The sequence below is a fragment of the Corythoichthys intestinalis genome, chromosome 1, assembly GCF_030265065.1.
Source record: "Corythoichthys intestinalis isolate RoL2023-P3 chromosome 1, ASM3026506v1, whole genome shotgun sequence".
Taxonomy (NCBI): Eukaryota; Metazoa; Chordata; class Actinopteri; order Syngnathiformes; family Syngnathidae; genus Corythoichthys; species Corythoichthys intestinalis.
This window is the reverse complement of record NC_080395.1, coordinates 58,648,377-58,671,360: the sequence shown is the minus strand read 5'-3', so window position 1 is coordinate 58,671,360 and position 22,984 is coordinate 58,648,377. Positions and strand designations below refer to the sequence as shown.

Here is a 22,984-nt window from a genome sequence, read left to right as displayed (position 1 = left end):
TTTTCATAAATCAATGCTATTTGTGCTTGTTTTCTCTGCGCCCTTATTTATAGCTCGTATATACTCACATGCGAAAAAGGGCAAAACGCCTCCTGGACATATCAGCCAGCGGGCGATGGGGCGTGATCTAAGGTGAGGATACACTTCCAAATCGCCGTGTCAGTTTTGGATGGAATGTTACCAATCCTTTGACGTAGCCGAGCAGCGAGCACCTCATCCACTACATCCATGCGAGCTCTGACGCACTCTGAGAAGGGCACTTTTTGGCTGCGTGTCGACGTCTCAATTCAACAGGATCTGTTGCGACTTCAGCCCACTGTGTCGACTCCATCACCAAAACCCCTCCTCAATGCAGGCGGTGGTCAACGTTTAAGAAGGTGTGCGAGCGTCGGATTGACATCGTGAATGCACGCGAGGATGGGCAAAAGTTTACCTTCACCCGGCGAATGTAAACGGCGCCTGCATGGCGTAGTGTAAGCATCACACATCTGTCTGTCTGCAGCTGTATCCCTACCTATCCTCCTGTATCCCTCCCGTTTGCGCGCGAATGCGAGTGCGTGTGTGTGCTGGAGAGCCTCTCAGTACGAGATAGGGGCGCGCTTACCGCAGAGCGAGCAGGCGGTGCTCGGTCCTCCCCCAGTGGATGCACTCCGTCACTGCCACTGTGCTGCAGTCTCACACCTCTGAGCACCTTCTGTGCTTCTTACCAAAAGCCATCAATTAGACTTGGAACAAGACTTCATTAGGGATGAAAATTACTGCCATGGAGGTGAAGGATCGGTGAGGTCAGCCCTTATGATGTTTAATCCCTAGTGTGTATGTAGAGCAGCTGAACAGCAGAGCACTTCTATTTCCCCTGGGTTCTATACATCCATCTGTCAATCCACCTAGTAATAGGGTTGTTTCAGCTGTTTTTGCAACATTTGAATTTTCATCTCACTTGTTTACTCCCATACCAAAATCCAGCGGCTCTCCACTGTGCCACGTGCCTGAGGCAGTTCAGAATAAACATTTGAAAAGTAACATGACAAAAATATAAAAACATTTAAGTCAAATATGCACCGTTCTCATTACAGATTGTCTATTGGCAGTTGAAATGGTCTGTTATTACTTTGACCGACCAATAATTGGATAGGGAAAAAAATGACGTCATCGAGGGCCTGTTTGTTGGCCCCGGCAGGCCCTGTGAAGACGAATTGTAAATCAGATTGGTAAAAGAAAGAGTCCCATTGCTATTAATTGAATTTACATTCTCTGCTCTACTCGTGACGAAGTTTTTCAAGTGTTGTACATACTGTCACTTGCAGTATTTTTTGTGCTAATTTAACCTTTGTTTTACAGAAAGCAGCATGGTAGTTGAGTACTTTGTACATCTGTCTCACAGTTCTGAAGTTCTGAGTTGGGAGTTGGGTTCCTATCTTCCTGTGATGATCTGTGTGTTCTCCCCATGATTGAGTATCTTTTTCAGGTACTATAAGCCTTCTTCAAACATTCCAAAAACATGCATCACAGGTTAATAAGAGAGTCTTAATTGTTCATACATGTGGATTTGAATGATCTATAAATGACAGGTCTTGGCTCACAACCATGCAATCCCTGATGTACCCAGTCTCTCATCAGCTGGATACATTCCAGCTCACCTAATGAAGAGAAGCAGTAAAGAAAATGGATTGCAGGAAAAAGTTCAATATTTGAGTACAAGTCATTATTGGGATAGTTAAAGAGTACCAGGCCAACAAATAAATCTGTGCATTGTGTAAATTATGTATCTTGACTTCTATGTCTGAAAGAAAAGTAAAGTTATGTAACAACTGTATGACTAACCTATAAAACTCAGACTGGATCATGTGAAGTTGTAGTTAAACAAATTAATAACTAAAATATAACAGTGATCCAAAATGCAAATTTGTTTTGTACAATTAAAAATAGTGTCTTAGGAGAAACCAATGATATAATCAAATGAACTTTACACGGGTATTAATACATCACCCTAAATCTAATGGTGCAATTAGTCCAGCAGTGACAAAAAGTGTCAAAAATAAATTAAGAATGCATTACCTTTTTGACAGATTAGTCAAGGCATTACAATGGTGGCTACTGTAGTTATTAGTTTTTAAATTAGTCTCAACAGTCACCATCAAAAACAATACTCAGCAAAAAGACCGTTAATTTTTTCATATTGTAACAACGAGTAAACATTCTATCTGCATTGAAGGTCATAGTGATCCAAAATGATGAATAATAAAATAAAAGTGTTACGCAGCTCAACGGCTTTGTTTCAAGGGCTGGTTTTCTCATGCAAAACAAAGGTTTGCATAGGTAGCTTATCACTTACATACAAAAAAGTCTCCCCAAATGCACTGTGACAGTAGTTTATTACACTTATAGGTTTAATGCAGTTGTGCAGATTATCTTTGGGTGTATGCAGCCCTTTGATACTTAATCGGTATGTTGCCCATGATGCCTATTCTCTCTAAATTGAACAATTAATCTGACTGAAACACTAATTAGAATGAGAACAGCTTGTCAATGATGACTAAAAAGTCACCTGAAAACTCCCCTAGTCCCCTTGGAACTATTCTCAAGGGGAACATCTCGTTTGTAATCTTCCTAAAGTGATCATTTGATTTCATATGTTCTCCCTGGTACCATGGTATATTCATTGTATCAGACATATTTAAATGTATAGGTACTATTACTTTTACAATAGTTAAAATGAATGTGTCAAATTTATTGCAGAGGTTAAACAGTCTCTAGTTGCGTTCACTCGGTTTATCACATCTAAAGGCATTGATTTCCAATCAGGGTGCTGTGGCAAACTTGTGCACCAACAGGGCTATTGCGGGAAATGATTGAATATAACTCATTTAGTCTTAAAATTATCAATTACAAATACAGTTGCATGAAAATTTTGGATACCGATGTGTACTTGAATAGGAAACCAGTAGGATTATGCAAAAGTTTGAACACCCTGGGTATGCTCAAACCCTTTCTTTCTAGATGTATTCATGCCAGTGACATATCGTGACTTCCGGAACAATTAAATGCTCTTGCATTAAACAGCAAAAGACCTTAATCAACCTCTGTAACACACGTTTACCATGTCACTCAAACGAAGAACTCAATTAAACAGACCCGGATTTCACACTATGTAAATGTGTGAATATCTTCAGATATCATACTATAATTACGCCAGTTTTCGTGTTTTGCGACATTTTTGCTAAGTAATGTGCTGTTAGATTTTTCTTTTTTTTATGCAGAAAAATGATTGACTTGTCACAATAAAATTTAGGACAGATTGATCTAATCTTTTAGGTGAGTCCTGTTCTGCAGATCCTGGCAACCTCACATCCCCCTCACATAGATCATGCATCTAACTTAGCACAAGGGGGAGATGTGAGGACACTAATGATAGAAGGTGGAATTGTGACAATGGCACCTAACATGCCGAGTGCACTTGAGCTGCAGTCAGTACAAGTGCACTAAATGGCTCAATGTCAGAAGAATTACCCATTGGAATACAATTATATCTGAGATCAATATCAAAAGTTGTATAAATATGTTGTTTTGTTTTAAACTGTTTCCTACTCAATGTGACACAATGTCAACAGTTCTCAAGTGGCATGAGATGTGCATGTGAGGTCAGTTACTGTAAAACGGGTTAATCTTTTTGTGCTGGTGAAATGCCAGGTTATTCATTTTCCATAACCTCATGATTTTTCTCTTCGAATAACACATTTTCATTGTGAGAGTATTTTTGTTCACCGCTGATAAAAAAAAAAGCAAGCTTACATCTTCTTGGCTTTCCACCAGCTGTATCCATTCTGTTGTATAATGCGACATACTTCAGACTATTAAATGAATTATCATAATGGCGAGAACAGATTCAGTAATAATATCCCTTTTACATTTTGTAAATAATGAAATAAAATAGTTAGAACCTATATTTGTGTATGATATTGTGTATGATATTTGTGTACCCTGCAATGCAGGTACAGTAGGTTAATGAAGGACACTTTCCAACTCTTGCTTGAACTACTGTACTCACCAACTACCATACCATGATACCAACAATGCTTTTCAGATGTGGTGTATATTGTTTGAGTCTCAAAAGGTAACAGTTCCTAAGAGGATATAGGTGACACTTAATAAAGGTCCTTGTAGTTTAGTGTGACTCTCGGCAGAATGGAGAGTGAATCCATGGAGGCTACAATGGTACAAAGTGCCAGTCCAAGCCTGCAGCTCTTTTAGCCCTTCCTGTGTACAGTGCTTTTATTGTGCCTGCAGATTTACCAGTTTGTGGTGCAGCAAAATTTCTCTCACTGAATTCAAACAAATACATACATTGTCTGAAAACAGGTAGATAACTACAAATTTTCAATATTTAGCAGTAGTTTCCAGTGTTAGGAAGAAATCTAGCTATCCAAATATCATATAATTAAATGCTCACATTTATAATTACAAATTTTAAAATGTAGTTTTTTATTTTTAGAGGTTCAACTTAACCAAAGTAGATTTGACATAGTTTACCTAATTTTGACATTTTATTGTTACTTTAATTGCCACATAAAGTAGCTCAAGTTGATAGCATCACTAGAGTGGAGCAATGATAAAGTATCTTAGTTTACTAAGAATCCCCAAGCCGCTTGCCTTCTTCTATACCTATCTTGCTTGGTTCAGTGTCTCCAGAGTACAACAATTTTGTCCGTCATAGGTCTGACAGGTACAAACATACAATTGTGTTCAAAATCATTCAACTGTAGTAGAGTTCAGTAGCAAGGATGACAAAATATATTTTTTAATCTTATTCATAATTACGTCAAATTAAGAATTACAAAATTGTGATAAATCTAACAAAATCTTAATGCATGTGAAGCTTTGTGTTGAGATTATCAGAGTGTATCACTCACAATATGAGAAAACTGTTACCCTAGATGTCAGATTTTTTTCTTAATGTGTGAGGCCCAGAAAAAAATGAACAATCTTTTGAGATTTGTAAAAAAAAAAAAAAAAAAAAAAAAAATCCCTATTTGTGTAACGGCTGTCGAATGCATTCGCCTCTCTAACACCAACTGCACGTCTTCCCAAACTACTATCAATCTTTTGTCAGGTCTTCCTCAAGCGCTTTGCTGGAAACTCTGTTCATATTATCACTATCTCACTTGTTGTGTTCAAATCATTATTGTCTTGTTCTATCGTTTACTGTCAAAATAATTTAACCGTGACTGTTCCTCTCATGAACTCATTTCTGATCACAAACTGGTCACTCCTTAGAAAACCGCAATATGTTCACTTCTGCCGCTACCAGCTCCTTTGGTGCTACTCTATCTGGCTGGCATACATTGTTTTAAACATTTTCCTTTATTCCTCAGAGAGGCTATAATACAGGGGTGTCCAAACTTTTTGCGAAGGGGGCTAGATTTGGTGTGGTAAAAATGTGGGGGGCCGACCTTGGCTGACGTCCTTTACGTAGAACAATATATTTAAGCAAATTTTAGCAAGCCATTCTGCGTGTCACATTTGCTTTTTTTTTTTTTTTTTTTAATTAATAAATTCAACAATCTCGCAACTAGCCTTTGTAGCGTTCTCTTTCGATTCTTGGGCTCTTGCGAAATACTGCTGCTGTGAAATTAAACTAGCCTCAATTTACTTCAATTTCTCGTTATGTATCATCCCGTTAATCTTGTCGTACATGTCAGCGTGTCTTGTTTGGTAATATCGCCTCACATTGAGCTCTTTAAAAACAGCTACTGTCTCTATGCAAATGAGGCAGACACAGTTGTTGCGTATTTTAGTAAAAAAAAAATAGTCCAATTTCCACCTATCTGTGAAGCGTCAGCTATCGCAGTCAACTTTTTTTTGTTAATTGTCGCCGTTTTAGAAAATTAGGAGTCAAGTGTCACATGGGGTAATTTTGCTTGGAGTGCTGCTGCCTTTTAGTGGGTAAATGAGGAGCAGCATTTAGTGTGTAAACTACTCCATATGCTGGTAGCAGTACTGCTGACCAATTTATTAAGTCTGGGTGCGGGCCAGACATTATTGATTTTATGACAGAGGCTGGGGGCCTGATGAAATTTGACCATGGGCCGCATTTGGCCCCCGGGCCGGACTTTGGACATGTGTGCTATAATATGACTTAAGAATTTGTAAGAACTTCTTGTACTGATAACCAAACAAGTTGAACACACCAGAGTCAAGATACCACCTATTACTATTATCATTAACCTTTTAACTCTATCCTAAAAAGACACAGAAAACCTAAATACATCCATTTGTCAATTTTATATAGAATAGACCCAGGTGATCTGAAAGCTATTTCAGTTAAATTTTATGCAAGAGGTGGTTTACAATCTAGGCTATTCACCCACCAACCGCGGGACACATAAAACAAACAACAAGTCTTTAACCCTTTTAGGGACAGTGGTCACTAGAGAGGACAGCTATTCAAACGTTGAAACTTAAGACCTTTAACTCTTTATAGGGCAAGTGATAATTTTTGGTCATTAAAAAAATAATAGCATTTCTTTGACACTTAAGTCCTTTAACCTTTAATTGGGCCAATGACTATTTTTTGTCACTTAAAAAACATATGAATCATTATTGTATTTTTGTAGTATTTTTTATTATAAATAAATGTATAAATTAATACAATGTCAAGAAAAACCATTTTGTTCATTCGTCCCTCCCAGTCTAAATGGATTGTACGCGGCATCAGTGACAGCCAGCGAGTTACATGAGTGCCTTGTATAGCTTAGAAAGAAAGAAAAAAAAAATGGTGCATGAAAGGGATAATGAAGTGTACTTTTTAAAAATTTCGGGAACCTGGGTATGTGTGAGAAAGCCCAAGGATACACAACCCAAGGATAAGTTCAGAACTGTTTACCAATCTAATCTACAAAGCTGCATCCAAACACATTGATGTCATTTTAAATATTAAAAGTAATGCCTTTAGGTAACGTAAGACAAGGATAGATAATGGATCAGAGAGTGAGTGACCTGCTTTACACCTGCGATAGACAATAGTGATGGCATTACCGAAACAATGGAAAAAGATAAACACTTGTATAACTGCTGATTAACCTCGTGGGGTTTTCCATTTACTGTGGGGGCAGATGACATTTTATATACTGTATTTGTGGTTGGTCCAAACCATTCAAGAGCGATGATCTTTTACTCCTACATGCACGTGGGAGGAAAGGACTTACCTGAGCTGTTGAGAGAAAAAGAGGAGGATTTACTGTGTCAATTATTGGATGAAACAAGAGGAAAAATAACAGAGCTAAAGCTGACAAGATTAACAGAATTTACTGTAAAGAGCAGCCTTATTTAAGAGAGTGTGGAAAGCCAAAAGACCATAGCTGTTCAAGACATTTAGAGATCAGAAGTACGTCCAAAGCGATAAAAGCTACTTCAAAAAGGTATGACTTTGGGTAAATGTTAAAAAAATAGTAAAATTTGATTAGCACACCATTTTTTTGGACCATGTTGGTAAATTTGAATTTTTATGCACCCTAACAAATGTTTAAAATTTTAGTTGAATTGAGTTCTTGCAATGCTGCCTGTAGCAAAGGTTGACTTTATTTTCACTTGCTGAAGAGAATGCTTAAGAAGTATACAGATGCAGATCTAATTTTGTTCCCATATTCTCTGATCGATTGGATGTTTTTAATTAATGATAGCCATGAATTGCTGTTCCGCTACCAGTCATGGAATTATCGTTTTTAAATTTCGGTAAAATTGGAAGATTACATTTTGTGAATTTATTTTTGCAGTTTGATTTTTTTTTACATAGCAAAAAATACAACTGCTGACACAACATTATGAGAACTGATTCGTTGCACTTTTTCCAAATTACAAAAATGTAATCCATTAACTTCAACAACTGGATCTAGATTGAAATATATTTTTATTTGAGATCTATCCATCATTCTCCTACATTTCAGTGTGACGTTTGATCCCCTCTTGTGGCAGACGCCTTTGCCACACGCAACAGAATGATGCAGCTAGTTGTCATGGCAACACTGTTGGTGCTGGCGGGTGCGAGCAAGCATTGTAGTCTAGGTTGCTCCCTGAAGAACTACAAACTAGAGGTGAAGAGCTGTGACAAAACTGCATTCATCAACACTACCTCATGTGAGGGACAGTGCTACCAAGAGGTAATGCAAAGTTCGAAATGTTACAGTTCAGCCTGAACTTGATTGTTTCTTTTGATCCTTTCAGCGACAGTCGTCACTACAGTGGACAGCTATTCAAAACCCTGTATAGGGCATATGACTATTTTTCGTTATTACAAGAAAAAAAAACTAAAAATGAGCAATTTTTATTATTTATTTTAAAAATTATTCAGGATTGTATTACCTTCATTTTTTATATAATTAATATAATATGAATTCATCTTCTGTGCCACTTATTTTTATTTACTTTTACTTTATTTTTTGCAAAACTCAAATACAAAGAAATTATTATTATTGTGGATAGGCAAATCAGACCAGGTGAGTTTTGAGTCTGGACTGAAAAAGGGGGTGAGAGTCGGAGTTCATGATGTCGCGTGGTTGTGAATTCCAAAGACGGGGAGCCGAGCAGCTGAATGCTTATGAGGGTCACGGGGGTGCCGTAGCCTATTCGAGCTAATAAACCCACACACTCGTATCTGAAGACAATTTAGATTGTTCAACCAGCCTACCACGCATCTTTTTGGATGTGAGAGAAAACTGGACCACCTGGCGAAAGTCTACACAGGCAAAGGGACAACATTCAAACTACACACAGGAAGGCCTGAGCCAGAGCTTAAACCCTTGATTGCAGAACTGTGAGGCTGACGTGCTAACCACTCTTCCACTGTGCCACCAAAATGTTAATCGAAGAGCTAAATTAAAGAAATTAAAACGAAAAAAAAAAATAGAAATACAGACTGGTTACGGCCCCAAGTAACTCTCTAAAGTAGTTTTTCATAGTATTTAAATCATTGCATGCCATTGACGGCGATAGACGTCCAATTCATTTAAACTGGAAGGACAGTGCCATTGACGGCACTGGGAGGGGCAAATGAACGTCCGTTCATTCACCCCTCTCAGTCAAAATGGATTGGACGTCGACCCCCGTCATGAGTTAAATAACTGCTACTTAAGTGTAAAAAAAAAAATAAAGTCTGAATTCGTGCATGAAAAGTTTAAAGAAAAGTTTGGAAACAACAGCTATTACAGTGTCTACCAGACATGCAATCGTGAGAGTTTATGCTCGATTATATTCTCATTACCAATGCCCGCTGCCTAAAAGTAGTAAAAATACCACTGTTACTGTTCAGAAGTTCTACTTAACATAATGTGATAAAGTACATTTATGTTCTGTACATATAATTAGAATCCCATATTCATGCTTAATCTAATCGTGAATTTACCATGAGCATTCTAATCGCAGATTTCTCAGGCCATTGGGTGTTGAGGCAGTAGACAAGGGTATGCCGTAACGTCATTTTGGGTTTAGGTGGTTTCCATAAGTGGGGTCTTGCTGCCACTGCAGTTAAAATGTTTGTGACCTAGACACATACTGTACATATTCTCTTGAAAACAAAAGAGGCAAGTTTAAGATTAAGGATAGTGTTTCTCTTTAATTAGAGGTGTCACTTTAACACTGTCAGTATTCAATCATAGAAGTCAAAGTTCCATTTGAACAGGGTTAGATAGCTAATGTTTAAATCATTAATTTAGGCAAGTGGTCCAAATGAGGAGAAACTGTGTAAAACATGGATGATGACAATTTAAATTAATTAGTAATACTTTTTCTCTAATTTCACCATTATAACATTCTTTGTTAGGGATACGCAATCAAAACAGCAATGTTCTGTGTGCAGGATCCAGTCTACCATTCTCCGAAAGAGCAGCCAACACAGAATGTCTGCTTTGCGAACTGGACCTATGAAGAAAAACACATCGGAAGTTGTCCATTTGGTGTCACTTACCCGGTTGCCAAAAGCTGTATGTGTGCTTCATGTAAGCAATCTTACACAGACTGTGATCGGCTTAATCGTAGCTGTTCTTAAAGCCACTTTTGACTTATTAGCTGACATTGATGACAGTGGAAGTCCTATCCATTTGAACTGTGATTGATCACTGCCTGCCCTCTCAGTTACACGGATTGGACAGCTATCCCCATCAATGGAAGCAAATGAGTTGAGTTGAGCTTTGACATTGAAAATAAAAGGTATGAGTCTGTATTCCAATATGAAAAAATGAGAATACATTTAGAAATAATAACTTTGTTTTGGGTATTTTTTCTTCCATTATGTAAATGATTAGAGAAAATGTAAACAGTTGTTGTCACAAATCGGACGTATTGCATTCTGGGATACAAACCTTCCCACCACACCACTGACTGCAAAAAGATTCAAATAAAAGTACATTTATTATAGAACATCAGACATTGCTTTTACACTTGATGGCTTTCACCTCCGTTATTGTGAACTGCATTCTGGAATGCACGGATAAGTTTGAATTACACAAAGCCCTCATACATAAACCATATACAGTTGAAGCTGGGCGTTTACACTCAGTGTGCAAAAAAACACAGCCAACATGGTTAAAAATTAAAGTTGGGCGGACACAGCATTACTATACTTTCTGTAAATCAGAGCATTCAAAAGTGAATACAGTCCTTGTATTAGATTTAGAACAAAATATCATTGGACAATATATTATAATACGAAACGTCACGACATGCGTTGAGTTTGAAAAAAAAAAAAAAATGGATCGTAATATAATGACTAGATGTACTGCAATGTGATTTGTGTAGTATAGTCCACAAATACTTCAGTCATAACGCATTACTGACCCAGCAACCTTACCACAACTAGCTAAAAGCAATTTTGGGGTGCTAATGAGGACAGTTCAGAAGAACAAGCTTCCACACACTTCACAAGGTATAGCAGTTAATTAAAGGTCATTTAATTTCACGGTTTCAAAATCAAACAAAAATGATCACATAACAATTAAATAGCATGACTAGCAATTAATGAAACAACTGGAACAGTAAGTGAAGAAAGAATTACCACCGAACTTTGAAAGTTATTTATTTCCTCAGTGCTACAATGCATGGTGGGAGGCATGAGGCACGAGTTGCAATATTCTGGGACAGCAACAGTGTTGACACCAGGCGGCAGCAGAGGTTGGCGGTCTCGCTCAGGGGAAGTGCACGCTTGAGCAGTGACGTCCAAATGAAGCTTCTTCATGGTGGTTCATTTGCTCTCAAGTGGTCTTGAAGACCAAGAGGCCAAAGGTGTTGAGATTTCTATGACTCTTTGTTTAGCAAAATATGAATGTACTAAACAAAATGCAACAAGTGCTATGAGGAAGGTTTTTATTAATTTGTATTTAGAAATACCATATTGGCCCGAATATAAGACGGCCCTGATTATAAGACGACCCCCTCTTTTTCCAAGTTTCAAAAAAAGACTTTTTGAACACCAAATTAATTTTTATACAGAAAATAATTACGGTACATCGTAAACAAATGATTATAACAATATATTTGAGAGAAAAAGCATGTTATTTTGCCTCATTCAAATCTTAATATCTGAACATTTAAATATGTAAACTAAAGTGCAATCACATTCGTAAATGAATGGCTTCTGGTTTTTGAAATGTAAATAAATTAATCTATTGTGAAAAAACAACAAAATTGCAATAACTGCATTAACCATCAAAGTGAAGTCTAACTGTAACTGTGGTCTTGCAACAAATCTGAATAAGGAAAAACACTGCAATAAAATAATGCAAACTGGTTAAACCAAAAAGAGTAGCTGAGATCTGTCATGACAGAAAATCGCTTCAATGATATCTGGCGCCATCTAGCGATGTGAATGGGTATAATGTCTAGACCGCGAATATAAAATGACCCCCTCTTTTTCAGTGTTATTTCAATGCAAAAAACACCGTCTTTATTTGAGCCAATACGGTAATAGCCTTCCCATAGTGTTTGGCTTCAACCGATTAAGGTAAAAAGTAAGTACTGTATTTCACGGTCACTAGATAACATTCTTTTCATTCATTTTGTGGCCACATTATACTGAAGTATTATACTGTATTGTAGGCAATGGTATGTATGCAAACGCGGCTGTAAGGTAGTGCTCTTTTCAGAAAGATTTTGAGCTCGCTTGCCATCGCTGGGGACCTTTTTGGGTTCCCCCGGACCCTGTTCTCAGTTCAGCAGGGGTTTGAAGCAGGAGCGGCACCGACTTACACGTCCATCACCTCAGCACCATGCTTTGTAGGTCACACCAGTGGTTGAAATTAAGGAAGTTCACCCAGTTCACTTCACTTTTGAAGTTTACTCGTGTCTGTGCGAAGCTTTCCTGTCTTTCCCCTTACAGCCCTCTGGAAGTCTCCCCTGGCTCGCTTGTCGTGGCAACAATTTAGAGATGGCAATTATAGCCAACGATTTTAAAGATACACCGTCTTTTTGACATTATTTTCGCCGTAGTTCGTGGATGAATTTTCACTTTGTTTATACCAAAGGTTTCATACTCGTTAACTTTTCTCTAACTTGTCTGCATATGATGGCATTGATCTGCACACCTCGCAGTAAACCTCATTTTTGTCTCATTGTAGCCAAGAATGTTTTAAAGTAGTTTTACTGTCCAACATAAAAAACTCACAATTTTGCATTTAAAATAAACCAGACTTCACTTGATTTGAGAGGTTTACATGAATAAGACCCACACAAATACAACCCTTTTTTAATTAAAAATACAACAAAACAAAAAAAAAATGTGTATATATATATATACATGCAGTATATATGTTTTTACAACTCGACAGCACCCACCTCTTTGCTTAATTATATTTGCCATCTTAAGGACTGTTTCACAAAGCATTATGGTATTTTATTAAAATATTTCTGCAATAAACATTTTTGTTCGGATTGTGTGGGCAAGTTTAGGGTAACAATCTAAAATTCTACTTAATTCTTGAGATTGTTAGGTAGACTGACAGAAACTACTTGAATTTGAAAAAAAAAAATGGCTATAATACCCAATACAAGGCCTATGAGATTTCTCATCAATCACAACAATCATAAGCTTAATGGGCAATTTATAGAAATGTTGGAAGTAACTATACTGAGCATGCATCACTGCTTCTGCAGACACCAACAACACGAAACAACATTGTTATGATGTTAAGAGTCTAACTTAATGTGTATAGAATATTGTAGTGTGCGGTAACCCTGGTTATTATTTTTAATTCTGTAGTGTGCGTGTTTAAATAATCTAACAAGAGAATCTGAGACTATTATCCTGTAGTGTCTCATGCAACCAGATTACAATGCCCATATTTACGGTAAGTATAAGTCACAGAACAACCATAACCAATGCAAAGAGTGGGGATAAAGTTTATTTACCATGATTGGCACAATATGAAAGTTTTAATGGAACTAAAGTGGCTCCATAAATTATATGAAAATAGCAGGTACACTTCAACCTAAGGAGCACTGTAATAAAAAACTTTTAGCATGATGTCATCCATTTACATGACTTAGGCCCAAACCAATCTTCTAAACATTTGAATTTCGGTGTATACTCCCGCCACATGTTAAAAAAAACAGTACCTTAATACATGTAGAATTGTTCATAATGCTCCATGTGGTCCATTAGACTGTCCATTGAGTGTATGGGCAGTTTATTAAAAAGCGAATTTGTTGCGGATGATCTCTCCTCCTTCCACCTCCATTTGTTCATAAAGCCACTTTCTGTCACAGCGGCACTCAAATCCACACTTGCGTGAGCCGCAGTCAGAGCAAGGGTAGAAGCAGCCCATGCATTCCACATCCAAACAGTCACACATGTCCTTGCCGTTGGATAAAAGACGACCTTTCCCATCGTAAACTTTCTTGCCCATGCTCTGCCTGCATGAGACAAAAAGAATTACTACACTGGACAAAACTTGTGTGTTACAATGACATGTTTGCACAGTCGTCGTATTGATTTTTATAATGCTGTACATTGTTCAAGTCATACAAGCTGTTACAAATTGTCATACTTGAATTCTTATGGTTTACAAGAATTTTTATTAGTGATGCACGATAATGCATTTTTCAGCCGATACCGATAACCGATAATTTCCTCCTCGTTCCAACCGATAACGTCAAGCCGATAATTTTATTAAAGATTTATGTAAAATTTTAAAGTATACACAAGAGAAAATATTACTGTGCAAAAATAATATTGCTCTTTTTTTTTCAACATCAAATGTGAACAAGTAGTAGTAGTAGTAAATTCCAACATCTAAATAAAGACAGATTGTCTGACATTGTGTAATTGTGACATTGTGTGGGTAAACTTTTGGCAACAATTACTTACAGAGTAAATACATAAGTTGCACAAAAATGGCTTTAAAAGTATGCCATTCCTAAAGTATAACATTACTACACAGCAAAAACCCAGCTCCTTAAGACTAGTTAAAGTCCATTGTTTTCAGTGTAAATCTATTGGAAATAAGTTAAATTAACTGCCAGCACTTCAAGTATATTTCACTCAGATTTCTTGAAGAAAAATGCCCAGCTGAAAATAAGATTAACAGCCTTATTTTAAGCAATACATTATTATATATAATCCTAAAAAAAAAAAAAAAACTTGTCAGATATGTTCTTTATTCAAGAATATGTATGGTTCAAAACATTATTTGAAAGCAATTTTTTCTTGATTTATGTGAAAAATGACCTTATTTTTTTAGATGTTTGGGCTTAATAAGAACAAATTGCAATATTTAGTTCAAGTAAGTGGAAAAATAATGCAGTTTATACGACCACGATTCTTCGTGAAAGACGTGTCGATCACATCAGTTTTACCACGGACATTTACACAGGTGATGTCAACAAACCATGTTTATCATGACGGCACAGTGGTTAGTTGATAATTGTAACATGCACCAAACGACACAAAGAAGTCATCCAGTCAGTAATGCATTCAGTACGCTTTAAATTTATGACGTCTTAATCAGATCATTCTTCTTAAATCTAGTCAAATAATTTTCCCCATCTTGTTTGAGTGTTGAAGACTAGTTGAATGCGCCAGATTATTCCATCCAGGGGTTTGGCTATCGGGTCATTTCGGGAATTTCCTCCCGCCTGTGCCCTTCAGTCCGCCCGGCTGCCAAATTAGCACCCGCGCCAGGCCTCTGTCTTGAACCGGAGTGGCGGCGGCAGCAAATTTCGTACCGTATATCCGCCCGCCCCGGCCGGTGTTCTGTCAACCGGCTCGCTGCGGCGCATTCGGTGCATGGCTCTGCTCTCATGCTCTACCCGCCTAGGGCGAGGCAGCGGCCTGCCGGACCGGCGGGCTCCGTCGGAAGACAGCTACTTGTCAACTATCGATCTCGTGAGGTGTTTAGCCATAGATGGGAGTTTACCACTCGCTTTGGGCTGCATTCCCAAACACCCCGACTCCGGGAGGACCGCAGCGTCTCTGTATCGTCACAAGCCCCGTAGCTTCCTTTATAGTTTATTTGTTAACAATAGCTTTAGCATTCGTGCTAGCAGCAGCATAATCGTTCCAAAAATCATTGTGATGCAGTTTTAAATGGCTGCTGGGTTAGTGCTAGTGGTGTTCAATGAGGACGCTTTCTTTAGGCCTTGAGGAACTGTTTTGTAGATGGCGAGAGCGTCGTTTATTTCATTTCATACACAGGAAAAGCAACGCACGCTAGTGAGAGCGCCTCAACACTGATGTGTAACACCGCCTCCTCTATGACGCCGTACTCCTAAACCCCTCCTCCCACAGGGGCTTCAGAGAGGGGAGGGGTTGAGCAGGCGGCAGTGAAGAAGTGGAGAAAACTGCTTGGTTGCGCACATTTGGAGGCTAAATCAAGTATATAATTATCGGATTGCATTATCGGTTGATTTTTTTATTATCTGTATTATCTGTGTGACGTCATAATTGCCATTATCGGCCGATAATTATCGGCAGCCGATATTATCGTGTATCTTTAATTTTTATATACTTAATGTTTAGACTGCATGTACAATTTTTTAAATATCTGAAATTGAAATCTGGTAAATAAATAAACGAGAAACAGTTAATTTGTATTTCACGCATTGATTCAGATTTTCAAATTATATAACCTTCCGCTTGGGTGGATTTATCGTCATTTATCGTTATCGAGGTAAATCTGCTCAATCTACCGTCACATCACCCAGCCCAACTGTAACGGGTGTTTTTCTCCTCTCATACGTGACTCGACGGCTTTGACCCCCGTTTCCCCTAATGAAAAAGTCCTTTTGCAGACTTTGCACTAGAGGCGGGAACCTTTGGGTACCTCACGACACGATACGATTTGCGATACAAGGCTGACAATAACGATCCCGATATGGCAATACAACAAATAAAACAGAAAAACAAAGTCTTTTCATCCTTCTGATGTGAATCGGACCTCGCACTTATAAGATCGGACTTCTATGGCCGTCAGTGGCAGCCAATGCCAGGCAATTAGCTCATTTTGGGGCATTTCACGTCATTTCCTGTTGATATTCGGTCAATTCCTTTTCCTGTTTAGGAATTTACGAGTCACCTTCTGTTGATTTAGGGGCTTTTACAGGCTACGTAGAGATTTTGGTAGCAACCTGTTGGTTCCTTTATTTTTTTAACAGTGACACATTTAAAACGGTATACAGTAATCCTTCGTTTTTCGTGGTTAATGGGGACCAGAACCCGCCGCGATAAGTGAAAAACCGCAATGTAGCGAAGTAGCGTGCACCAGTGTTGTTAATAACGGCGTTACAATATAACGTCGTTACTAACGGCGTTATTTTTTTCAGTAATGAGTAATCTAATTAATTACTTTTCTCATCTTGGCAACGCCGTTACCGTTACTGAGGCGGGAAAGGCGTGCGCTACTATGCGTTACTAAGTTGGTTGAATAAAAAAAGTCTGAGAGAAACTGACTCACGGGGACGAGAGCAGAGCAGGAGTGGGGAAGACGCCGTTGCAACCGAGATGCTAGGTGGCTCCAATAATACCTGACTGTAGCAATAGCCGACAAATTACGCCCACATGACACGGTAGATATCATATTATAGAACTAGATGCAAATGACAGACACAGCTGCATTGCCAACATGTTTTAAGGACTACATGCGTTAGTAAACAGCCGCCATCTTAAAGCAGTAGACCTCTCAGGAAGGCCCTGATGTAGAGATCCTTCCTAGCGAACCTAAGTATTTTTTTTTTCATTACTAATCTAAAATGCTTTAAATGGTGAAACCGTTTTAAAACTTACACATGTTGAAAGTAGACAGAAGGGAACTAATGCAATAACGGGAGCAATTTTAACAACTTTAACAGTTGATTCACAACTTTAAATGACTTCCACACATAGCAAAGGTTACTATCTAGTTATTGCAATACCTTGCGTCTAGTTAAGTGGAGGGTAAAGAATTGGGCTAGGGCCAATTGTCCCCCAAACCCTTTAAACTTCACATGGGTGACCTGTTTTTTTGTTTTTGTTTTTGTTTTTTTTTTTTTTGTGGGGGGGGGGGGTTATCACTAGTTACTTTGTCAAGTAACTAATTACTCTTACATTCAGGTAACTGAGTTAATAACGCAATTACTTTTTGGTAGAAGTAATTTGTAACTGTAATTAATTACTTTTTTAAAATAAAATTAACAACACTGGCGTGCACACCCCAAATGTATTTATTTAGATTTAGCGTTGGAAAGACATACAAGACATGTTTTCTCACTTTTTTTCCCCAAAGTATTAAAAATGTATATATACATTTTAATAAATGTTTTTAAAGCACTTCAAATGTAATAAGGATGCTAAGTTTTAAACATGTTGCTGTCCCACCGAATTATTTTTAAACAAGAATAAAGTAGTAGAAAAATGCTTGGCTTTATTAAATGCTTCACTGAGCGAGTCTACTCAAATCTGCTCACTTACACACGAGTTGCCACAGCAACTGTTTAACAAGTTAAATGATGATTGACGCACGCGGAGCTTCTCAACTTTGTGACTCTGGCAAGATCCAACACAAACATCTGTCAATCATTGTCAAATTTAATAAGCAACTCCTGTGCACATGCACTGCCTGACGAAAAAACAGATTGAGACTACTTGATGGGCTAGGCACAGCTCATCTGTATTTTTTTTTAATTGAAAAAATTATCCACGATGGACTGAGGGTCTGAAATTTAAAGCGCAAAGTAGCGAGGGATTACTGTATCCATTCTTGGCAGGGTCATATTGATAACCTTTTGGGCTACAAAGTACATTACCTTTTCGATATATGGTCACATCCCTACTTTGCCCCAGGCACTGCTGGTATTTTCACCAGAGGCCAACCACCTCTTATATAAACCATCTTCCATCTGTTTTTTTTTTTTTTTTATTATTACATTTACAGTTCTCCATCGCTGCATATTCCCACTCACCTATACAACCAAGAATAACCAAATGGAGTCATGACGAAAACTCAAGTCGCTGACATACGGTGAGGTTGGGGAAAACGTACCGTACAACATTATTAATCCCCAAATCTTGTATTTAGTACACGTCCATTAATAAAACAAATATTAATAAAACAAATACATACCATTAGAGGTTTTATGGCTGACTACAGTGACTTCCCTGGAATTATACGCATCGCCTGGAAGCTTTATACAGTGGGGCAAATAAGTATTTAGTCAACCACTAATTGTGAAAGTTCTCCCGCTTGAAAATATTAGAGAGGCCAGTAATTGTCAACATGGGTAAACCTCAACCATTAGAGACAGAATGTGGAAAAAACAAACAGAAAATAACATCGTTTGATTTTTAAAGAATTTATTTGCAAATCATGGTGGAAAATAAGTATTTGGTCAATACCAAAAGTTAATCTAAATACTTTGTTATGTACCCTTCATTGTCATGCTGAAAGACCCAGCCCAGTCTCATCTTCAATGCCCTTGCTGATGGAAGGAGATTTTCACTCAAAACCTCTCGATACATGGCCCCATTCATTCTGTCCTTTACACAGATCAGTCGTCCTGGTCCCTTTGCAGAAAAACAGCCCCAAAGCATGATGTTTCCACCCCACTGCTTCACAGTGGGTATGGTGTTCTTCGGATGCAATTCAGTATTCTTTCTCCTCCAAACACAAGAACCTGTGTTTCTACCAAAAAGTTCTATTTTGGTTTCATCTGACCATAACACATTCTCCCAGTCCTCTCCTGGATCATCCAAATGCTCTCTAGCGAACTGCAGACGGGCCTGAAGGTGTACTGGCTTCAGCAGGGGGACACGTCTGACAGTGCAGGAGTTGAGTCCCTGGCGACGCATTGTGTTACTGATAGTAGCCTTTGTTAATGTGGTCTTGCATGGAGCCCCAGATCGAGGGAGATTATCAGTGGTCTTGTATGTCTTCCATTTTCTAATAATTGCTCCCACAATTGATTTCTTTACACCAAGCGTTTTACCTATTGCAGATTCAGAATAATTGCTCCCACAGTTGATTTCTTTACACCAAGCGTTTTACCTATTGCAGATTCAGTCTTCCCAGCCTGGTGCAGGTCTACAATTTTGTCTATGGTGTCCTTCGACAGCTCTTTGGTCTTGGCCATACTGGAGTTTGGACTGTGACTGACTGAGATTTTGGACAGGTGTCTTTTATACCGTTAATGAGTTAAAACAGGTGCCATTAATGCAGGTAAAGAGTGGAGCCTCGTTAGACCTCGTTAAAAGAAGTTAGTGACCAAGGTGACCAAATACTCATTTTCCACTCTAATTTGAAAATAAATTCTTTAAAAATCAAACAATGTGATTTTCTGTTTTTTCCCCCACATTCTGTCTCTCATGGTTGAGGTTTACCCATGTTGACAATTACAGGCCTCTTTAATCTTCTCAAGGAGAACTTGCACAATTGGTGGTTGACTAAATACTTATTTGCCCCACAGTACCTACTGTAATTTTCCATTAAATTTAAGACAATTTAAGACCTTGATAATCTGAATTTAAAATTTTAGTCATTTTAAGGCTTTGTAGGGACCTGTGGGAACCCTGTAAAGTGACTGAATAGTATACTTTTTTATAGTTGTGAAACAGCGAGGCTCAGTGAATTTTTTCAGAAAACTGTAGTCCGCGTCTCTATGATGCGACAGTCACCAAACACATTGCCAACACCCATGAGCTTCTGACCGACACACCTTCTCCAAGAGTATGTAAATTACCTCCAGTCAGGTGCATACTAATGAGAATCCGCAATTCTACAAAAAACTCCAAAAAGGACCAACTAAATTGGATAAAAAATTACTTTCTGGGCACTTTCAACTTAAATTGTCATGTAAACCAGTTGAAATCACATCCAATGTTATGAAAAATAAAACATAAAATCAAAATCAAGTGCACCTATAAAAGTTTTCAATCTCTTGACAAGAGGTTAGCAGTATGTTAATTCCTGAGAAAAGTTGCAGAGTAAAACTGGTCTGGCAATTAATTGCTCCATTATCCTAACCCAATTGTCCTCACCTGTCAGAAAGATGTTTTCCACCACGTCCACCTCTTCCACCCTAGAAAAAAAAATTGTCATTAAGTATCCTACGGTAATAAAAGAAATAAAAGAGTCATTGGCTCTAGCAGATGAAGGTGCAAACTCTTGAAAGCTTGCATCATCGTATAGTCTCCTTTTCAGAAAGAAAAAAAGAAAATGATGACGTACACTTCAGGAAAACTTCAACACATTCAATGTTCCTAATCTGATTACTCCATTATAGGAACTAACTAGTTGATAGATTAGCCCTAGACTTGTACGAACCCTTTACATTACAAAAGCACGACATTATCTACTTTGTAACACAGACTGTTGGTTGAGATTCCTTTGCACTAAAGGCGGCCTAAAAAGAGAAAAGCAGTTTCAAATATCATTAAAGAAAAATAGAAGAGGCTTTCAGCATTTTAACCAGGGATGTCCCGATAACATTTTTGGTCTTCTTGGCCCTGGCCTAGATTGCGGTCAACCAATTAGTAAAACCCGACACAGAAAAAAACTAAATGGCACCAACAAACACAAGAGAAAACTTACTCTTGAACCTCCTCTTTTTTCTCTGCGTATATTTGAGAATTCTCTTCCTTTGTCCCTCTCTCCGTGATGTCCCATGTGATTTGTGACACTGATATCCTTTGGTAGTGGCATTGGTACTCGTTTTCGTAGTTCAATCTATCAAAGATTTTAAAGTGGTTATTAATATTCCAGTAACAGATGAAGACAACATGGTGTAAACATTGCTATTGAGGAAGCACTCTAAAACCTTTGAAGAGTCCTGTACTTGCGTGAAGACGTTTGGCACGGCATCCTCTCTCAAAAACTGTTTACCATTGTAATCCCTGAAGCAGTCTGGTGAAAAATGCTCTGAGCACAGGCAGGTATTGGCACTTGGAATGAAGTTTCTCAACCCAAGACTCTGAACCCATCTTGCGGAAAGTGAAGGTTTGCTGAGTGGGAACCTGAAGGGTAGAAAATTGAATGGGTGGATATACTGTAGTATATTGTACCATTTATACCAGGGCTTGTGATTCACTAGGTTCACTTTACTGTAGATGCGACGAAAATTTGATGGCCGAGGATTTTCAGATAAAACGTGACTAAATGTGGATTAGGCCCGGTGTTCGGCCATTCCTTACTACGCGGCGAAACGTCCTACACAATGCTCAGGGCGCTTGCGCATGCATTCACACGCATGCGCACATCGGTTAGAGGCGGCGATTACTCACTATTTTTGTTTTTATTTAGTTATTTAGTACCTTTTCACAGCCTCAAAGATACTTTTTGCATGTATTACCCTCTCATACTTTTAACCATTGTGTTTTTTTGTGTTAGCTTTGAAACAGTTGACCACATTAGTCACGTAGCGTGTTTAAACCGTCCTTATTTGATATAACTACATTTAAGTATTTTCTGCAGGCATTTGTCTAGTACCTTATTCCTGTATGCATCTAAACAAAACAAGTTTGGAGCGCACGGTAGTACTTTAGGTGTCAAATTCGACTAATGTAGGACGTTTCGCCGATGTAGCATATTTTGGCAGAACACCGGTGTTCTGCCAAAATGTCCTACCCCTGCGAAACGTCTCCGAGATGCGAATTTGATGCCGTAAGTACGACCGTGTGCTTTCAGCATGTTTTGTTTAGATGGATACAAGAAGTACGTACTAAAAACGCCTTCAGAAAACACTTAAAATTAGTACTGTAATGTCAAATAAGGGTGGTTAAAATACACTATGTGACTAATGCGGTCAACAGATCAACACTCTGCTTTAAAGCAGCCAAGAGTGAACACAATGCTTGCAAGATAAGACAAGACGGGCTGCGAGTCCAGAACATTTATCTAAGGTGGAATTAAAAAAATAAAACTGCTGAAAAATAATAAAGCCTAGACCCACGTATGACTGTCACCTTCAATCAACAGTAGAGTTGTAGTTCTTGAAATATTTTAAATGTGGTTTCAGTTCTGTGACTTTCATGAAAAGCCCTTTAAAGTGATGTATTACATGATTCGTTAAGGGGAAAAAAATAATTTGGTCCAAAATACTTGGTAGGACGTCTCGCGGGCTAGAATTCCAAAACACTGGAACGCGGTTTCTCACCTAAATTTGCTTTGGCGAAAGCAAAAAGCTCAGTATCATTTACTTCTCGAATGTATGGTGTTATTAGGATATCGGGCTTTGATGTTAGCTTATGTTGTTGTTTTTTATCTCGCCATCGAGATTTTTTTGTGAAAACAGTCATTCATTAGCAACGCGAACCTTCAAATTTGTGCGTTATCCCCATAAAAATTGGTAAAACTTACCGATAAAATCGTATTTCCGACCCCTTCACAAATTTATTGTTGCAACCCACCGATGCACAAGTGACGGGCATGGTATCGTTATTCCCAAAACGATGCAAAACATCTACGTTTGCGTACTTCTGTTGGTGTGCTGATTCTATGAGTTACGCGCTTGCGTTGTTCTTTTTCCTGTTTCCGCC

At 38.2% G+C, this 22,984-nt stretch overlaps 3 protein-coding genes across 4 annotated transcripts in view; 1 reads left to right on the top strand and 2 right to left on the bottom strand.

Annotated features, from left to right (window-relative positions):
- Positions 1-530, bottom strand: part of kcna4 (potassium voltage-gated channel, shaker-related subfamily, member 4) — a 119,331-nt gene extending 118,801 nt beyond the window's left edge. For both annotated transcript variants that reach the window (XR_009062901.1, XM_057833473.1), the window contains exon 1: positions 69-530. The gene's annotated coding sequence lies outside the window, so the exon portion shown is untranslated. The remainder of the gene's footprint in view (positions 1-68) is intronic.
- A 559-nt stretch (positions 531-1,089) lies between these two features.
- Positions 1,090-10,123, top strand: LOC130920513 (gonadotropin subunit beta-1-like). The gene is made up of 3 exons (XM_057843808.1): positions 1,090-1,468; positions 7,944-8,156; positions 9,851-10,123. The coding sequence occupies exons 2-3, from the start codon at positions 7,995-7,997 to the stop codon at positions 10,037-10,039; spliced, it is 351 nt and encodes a 116-aa protein (XP_057699791.1). The 5' UTR covers positions 1,090-1,468; positions 7,944-7,994; the 3' UTR covers positions 10,040-10,123.
- A 3,240-nt stretch (positions 10,124-13,363) lies between these two features.
- On the bottom strand, positions 13,364-22,972 carry arl14ep (ADP-ribosylation factor-like 14 effector protein). The gene is made up of 5 exons (XM_057854829.1): positions 22,806-22,972; positions 21,268-21,463; positions 21,042-21,176; positions 20,489-20,529; positions 13,364-13,896 (listed from the first exon to the last, which is right to left on the bottom strand). The coding sequence occupies exons 1-5, from the start codon at positions 22,874-22,876 to the stop codon at positions 13,674-13,676; spliced, it is 666 nt and encodes a 221-aa protein (XP_057710812.1). The 5' UTR covers positions 22,877-22,972; the 3' UTR covers positions 13,364-13,673.
- Positions 22,973-22,984: the final 12 nt, after the last annotated feature.

Excerpts from the sequence above, each read along its gene's own strand:
- arl14ep (XM_057854829.1), bottom strand. The coding sequence starts at position 22,876 with ATGCCCGTCACTTGTGCATCGGTGGGTTGCAACAATAAATTTGTGAAG. Across the intron at positions 21,464-22,805 it reads TCGGAAATACGATTTTATCG|GTTCCCACTCAGCAAACCTT; the intron begins GTAAGTTTTACC and ends TCTACCCTTCAG. Across the intron at positions 21,177-21,267 it reads AAGTACAGGACTCTTCAAAG|ATTGAACTACGAAAACGAGT; the intron begins GTTTTAGAGTGC and ends AATCTTTGATAG.
- LOC130920513 (XM_057843808.1), top strand. The coding sequence starts at position 7,995 with ATGATGCAGCTAGTTGTCATGGCAACACTGTTGGTGCTGGCGGGTGCG. Across the intron at positions 8,157-9,850 it reads AGGGACAGTGCTACCAAGAG|GATCCAGTCTACCATTCTCC; the intron begins GTAATGCAAAGT and ends TTCTGTGTGCAG.